The sequence below is a fragment of the Hyla sarda genome, chromosome 1 (genome assembly GCF_029499605.1).
Source record: "Hyla sarda isolate aHylSar1 chromosome 1, aHylSar1.hap1, whole genome shotgun sequence".
Classification (NCBI taxonomy): Eukaryota; Metazoa; Chordata; class Amphibia; order Anura; family Hylidae; genus Hyla; species Hyla sarda.
Window position 1 is genome coordinate 608,883,653 of NC_079189.1, and position 6,027 is coordinate 608,889,679.

The 6,027-nt window shown below is 42.7% G+C and overlaps 1 protein-coding gene across 1 annotated transcript; it reads left to right on the forward strand.

Annotated features, from left to right (window-relative positions):
- Positions 1–1,924: 1,924 nt before the first annotated feature.
- LOC130298092 (protein spinster homolog 1-like) lies at positions 1,925–5,506 on the forward strand. The gene is made up of 2 exons (XM_056550988.1): positions 1,925–2,041; positions 3,914–5,506. Exon 2 carries the CDS (start codon positions 3,939–3,941, stop codon positions 5,451–5,453), a length of 1,515 nt encoding a protein of 504 aa, XP_056406963.1. The 5' UTR covers positions 1,925–2,041; positions 3,914–3,938; the 3' UTR covers positions 5,454–5,506.
- Positions 5,507–6,027: the final 521 nt, after the last annotated feature.

Here is a 6,027-nt window from a genome sequence, read left to right on the forward strand (position 1 = left end):
TTGACTGTCTTCTCGCATTGCGATTCTTGTGAGTGTTCACATATTGCGGTTCTGAGTCCCCGCTAGTGTCCGTGGTATCTGAACAATCTGAATTTTCAGTAAACTCCTGGTCAGAAGAACTAAATTCACATGGAGCGATTCTCTGTCGTGGCTTACTTGCGACATTGAATCGCTCTATTCCAGTATTCCGAAAAATCTGGCATTATCAGCTATCTCGGATATACTGATGAGATTTTCTAAATATTCTGTGGATTTGAGACATTACATTATTGAGGTGGTAGATTTTGTGTTAAAACACAATTATTTTATGTTTGGTAACAATTTTTATTTGCAGCGCACGGGTGCTTCAATGGGAGCAAAGTCATCACCAGCTCGGGCTAACCTTTTTGTTTTTTGGTGGGAGGAGCAGTTAATTTTTTGTGACACCAATCCATTTTCCACATGCCTCGCATGGTATGGGAGGTATGTAGACGATGTGTTCATCATTTGGTCGTCCGACCATCTGACCGTTGATGCATTCATGACATATATCAATAATAATCGGTTCAATCTTAAAGGGGCATTCCAGGGAAAAACTTTTTTATATATATCAACTGGCTCCAGAAAGTTAAACAGATTTGTAAATTACTTCTATTAAAAAATCTTAACCCTTTCAGCACTTATGACCTTCTGAAGTTAAGGTTGTTCTTTTCTGTCTAAGTGCTCTCTGATGACACCTGTCTCGGGAAACGCCCAGTTTAGAAGAGGTTTGCTATGGGGATTTGCTTCTAAACTGGGCGTTGCCCGAGACAGGTGTCATCAGAGAGGACTTAGACAGAAAAGAACAACCTTAACTTCAGAAGGTCATAAGTACTGAAAGGATTAAGATTATTTAATAGAAGTAATTTACAAATCTGTTTAACTTTCTGGAGCCAGTTGATATATAAAAAAAAGTTTTGGCCTGAAATACCCCTTTAAGTCCCAGGATGCCCTTGGTCCTAGTGGGGTTAAAAGGTCAAAAGATTAAAATATATAAACTAAGAAGACACTGTGAAGTACGGCAGGCCTGGAGAAATATTTTTCTAAAATATGTTTTTATGTACTTGATGTATTTCTAGGTATATATATATGTATATATATATATATATATATATATATATATATATATATATATATGTCAAAGAAGAAAGCAGCACTCCTAAAGCGTGAGTAGGTGCCTCCAGCTAGGGTCCGTGTCCAGGATTCTGCATACGTAGTTCCAAGGAAAATGCTGTGGCACTCAAGGTATGGTGAAAAAATGAAAACTATTTATTCATCCCAAATGTGCAAAGAGCAACGTTTCAATGGCCTCACACCATCATTATCATTATCAAGTGGCTTGATAATGATGGTGTGAGACCATTGAAACGTTGCTCTTTGCACATTTGGGATGAATAAATAGTTTTCATTTTTTCACCATACCTTGAGTGCCACAGCATTTTCCTTGGAACTACGTATGCAGAATCCTGGACACGGACCCTAGCTGGAGGCACCTACTCACGCTTGGAACTATATATATATATATATATATATATATATATATATATACACACACACAAATCAAAAAATATGTTGCAGTCTCCTGTAATACCTTTTTTATTGGACTAACAGAATTTTGTAGAGACAAGCTTTCGGGATTTCTCCCTTTATCATATCCAATAGACAAGGACTAATGATCAGAGGACTTTATCAATTATCAGGGAGGAATCCCAAAAGTTTGTCTCTACAAAATTCTGTTAGTCCAATAAAAAAGGTATTACAATCCGCATCACTGGACTAATACGGCTACTCACATTTACTATACAGATATACACATACCTGAAGATGGTTTAGAACCCTGTGATGTCACACATGCTTGTGATGATGTCACCGTAAGCTGTACAAAGAGCTGCGCGCCGGCTGCAGTCTCTTCAGTGTGTTTTGCATTCACAACCTGTGGTGCAAAGTGTTTCTTAGAGAGTTTCTATTTGCGATAGAGAATTCAAGATTTTGACCGTTCCTTGTCTGAAGAGAGAACCACAAGGTAAGTCTCAGCCTCTTCTATTCATACATACACAGGGCATTTTGTTTGTCAGTTTTTTTTTTTTTTTATTGTTGTTGCTTTTTTTTTTTAGCAAAAAAAAACAAGAAATGAATTTCCAAAAGAAATAACAAAAGTTATATTCCTCATAGCATTGTGACAATACTTGGCTTAGGCATTAAACATAATAAAACGCACAGATAGTATCATGACCAGAGCTTTTTCTTGCAAAACTGCTAAAATGCAATTATGCCCAAAAAAGCCCCCAAGAAAAAGAGTCCTAATTCTTGAAGTTCTAAAAGATATAAGTCTATGAGAAAGATTTGGTGGTGTAGTAAAAGAATGACAGAAAGATTAGGGCAGAAATATAATAGTATGTAATAGAATTCTGTGTGTACTAACAATAGAAATACTCTGGGTACTCCGAAAGGCAAAACATTTTTCAAATCAACTAGTGGCAGAAAGTCATATAGGGGACGGATAGATCCCAATGAGGTGGGGTAGGTTCATTATTAGTAAATGTATATAGCAGGATAGCCCAATTGTATCTACAGTGTGAAGTTCACATGGCCCAGTGACCATACAGCCAAGCCCTTATAATCCACCATTACTAGGACAGATTCAGGGTTGTCAGATATTACTAGGACCGGAGAGGTTTAGGGTTATCAGATATTACTAGGACCGGACAGGTTCAGGGTTATCAGATATTACTAGGACCGGACCGGTTCAGGGATGTCAGATATTACTAGGACCGGAGAGGTTTAGGGTTATCAGATATTACTAGGACCGGACAGGTTCAGGGTTATCAGATATTACTAGGACCGGACAGGTTCAGTGTTATCAGATATTACTAGGACCGGACAGGTTCAGAGTTATTAGATATTACTAGGACCGGACAGGTTCAGGGTTGTCAGATATTACTAGGACCGGAGAGGTTTAGGGTTATCAGATATTACTAGGACAGGACAGGTTCAGGGTATCAGATATTACTAGGACCGGGCAGGTTCAGGGTTATCAGATATTACTAGGACCGGACAGAATCAGGGTTGTCAGATATTACTAGGACCGGACAGGTTCAGGGTTATCAGATATTACTAGGACCAGACAGGTTCAGGGTTGTCAGATATTACTAGGACCAGACAGGTTCAGGGTTATCAGATATTACTAGGACCGGACAGGTTCAGGGTTATCAGATATTACTAGGACCGGACAGGTTCAGGGTTATCAGATATTACTAGGACCGGACAGGTTCAGGGTTATCAGATATTACTAGGACCGGACAGGTTCAGGGTTATCAGATATTACTAGGACCGGACAGGTTCAGGGTTATCAGATATTACTAGGACCGGACAGGTTCAGGGTTATCAGATATTACTAGGACCGGACAGGTTCAGGGTTATCAGATATTACTAGGACCGGACAGGTTCAGGGTTATCAGATATTACTAGGACCGGACAGGTTCAGGGTTATCAGATATTACTAGGACCGGACAGGTTCAGGGTTATCAGATATTACTAGGACCAGACAGGTTCAGGGTTATCAGATATTACTAGGACCGGACAGGTTCAGGGTTATCAGATATTACTAGGACCGGACAGGTTCAGGGTTATCAGATATTACTAGGACCGGACAGGTTCAGGGTTATCAGATATTACTAGGACTGGACAGGTTCAGGGTTATCAGACATTGGTAACCTCAGGGAAGACGTCTCCATATAAAACACTTATAGAGAAGCGTCTTCTTCTGAGGCTGCGATGGTCTTAGTGTTATCTTGTGGTTCTGTGCTGGACATTTCTGCTCTGTATGAAGGATCTATTGTATAATGACAGGAATGATGACATGTTGTCTAATGTCTTCACTTATCTCTCTCTCTAGTGTTTTCAGGCTCTGACCTGTGACCATGGCCTCTCCACAAGACCCATTGCTGAAGGAGGAGGAAGAAGCAATGGAGGACCATAGTGATATGGATGTAGAAAAGGGCGATATCCCTGAGAGGCAGAACCTGCCATCTCTAAGCGTGATGTCCACCGCACGTTCCATCATCACCGTAGTGATCCTCGCCTTTGTTAATTTGCTCATCTATGCAAATCGCTCCAGCGTGGCGGGGGTGCTGCCTTATATACAGAAAGCATATGACACCAATGCTAGTCTGTCCGGCTTATTGAATACATTGTTCATTGGAAGCTACGTGCTGGTCGCACCAATTGCCGGATATTTGGGCGACCACTGTAATAAGAAATATACTGTTTGCGCAGGAGTCATCGTTTGGCTGAGCATGACACTTACCCTGTCATTCATCCCTGACGGGTACTTCCTGCTCTTCCTGTTGACGAGTGGACTGGTGGGAGCTGGAGAGGCGACTTTCTGCACCATTGCCCCCTCCATCATTGCAGACCTTTTTACAAGTGACCAGCGGACCCGCATGCTGAACGTGTTTTACTCCGTCATACCTGTAGGCTGCGGACTAGGATACATCATCGGGCCCAAAGTGACTGATGCTGCAAGGGGTGATTGGCACTGGGCATTTCGGGTCACCCCTGGCCTGGGCCTCATAGCTGTGGCTTTGATGATTTTGGTCACAAAGGAGCTTCCAAGAACCACTACAAACGGGAAGAAGAACAACAAATACCAGAAGTTTGCCAAATGGGCGACAGATCTGAAAAAACTATTTAAAAATCGAAGCTTCATGTTAACCACCATGGGATCGACGGCTGTATCCTTCATAGTGGGAGCCATAGGTGTATGGGGTCCGTCATACCTGACCCACGCACGAACACTCCTACAAGAGAAGGACCCTTGCCGTGCTGAACCGTGTGACTATCACGACATCCTAATATTTGGTGTGGTTACAGTCGTTTCCGGCATTCTGGGAGTTGTAGCAGGGACGGAGATAAGTAAAAGATATCGCAAATCCAACCCACGGGCGGACCCGCTTGTGTGTGGATGCGCGATGATGCTCTCCGCCCCTTTTCTTCTGTTGGCATTGACTTTTGGCAACATCAGCCTCGTTGCCACCAACATCTTCATCTTCATCGGAGAGACGCTTCTGTCAGTAAATTTCACCCTCATATCTGACATTATACTAAAAGTAGTAACTCCGTGGAGGAGATCTTCAGCCCTGGCCGTGCAGATGACAATCTATCACCTCCTAGGTGACGCCGGCAGCCCGTACCTCATCGGCCTGATATCTGACACCTACGAACAAGGATATGCCAAATCCCCTCTTCTGAAATACCGCAGCCTGGAGTATGCCCTCATGACCTGCACCATAATGGCAGTCATCGGAGGGGCCTTCTTCATGGCCACGGCCCTATTTATAGAGAGGGACGAAAAAGAAGCAGAGATGGAATCAGAACCTCCGTCATCCTCCTCCTCCTCACTGCTTCCTGCCGATGAGGACCGCGCTTCAGACTGAGGAAAAGTCATTGCTTACCTTTATCTCGTTTACTTCATTAAAAAAAAATTAAGAAAAAAATAACTGCATTTGTTCTATGTTCCACTTTACCCCTTATTCTCTACCCAGGGGCAGACATAGACAGCAGAGGGCCCTTGTGCAAAGAATGTGCCTGTGGCCCCCCCCCCCCCAAAACATCAATTGTTCAGCACCCCCCCTCCATGTGTCACTTACTCAGGTGGACCCCCATATGTCACTTGCTGTATAAGTTTCTAATTATTTATTAAGGCCTCCCATATGCCGCAGCTCATTCAAGCCCCCCACATTAGGTAGCATAGATTCCCAACATTAGGTAGCATAGATTCCCCACATTAGGTAGCATAGTTTCCTCACATTAGGTAGCATAGATTCCCTACATTAGGTAGCAGTTTCCCCACATTAGGTAGCATAGTTTGCCCACATTAGGTAGCATAGTTTCCCCACATTAGGTAGCATAGTTTCCCCACAATAGGTAGCACAGATTCCCCACATTAGGTAACATAGTTTCCCCACATTAGGTAACATAGTTTCCCCACATTAGGTAGCATAGTTTCCC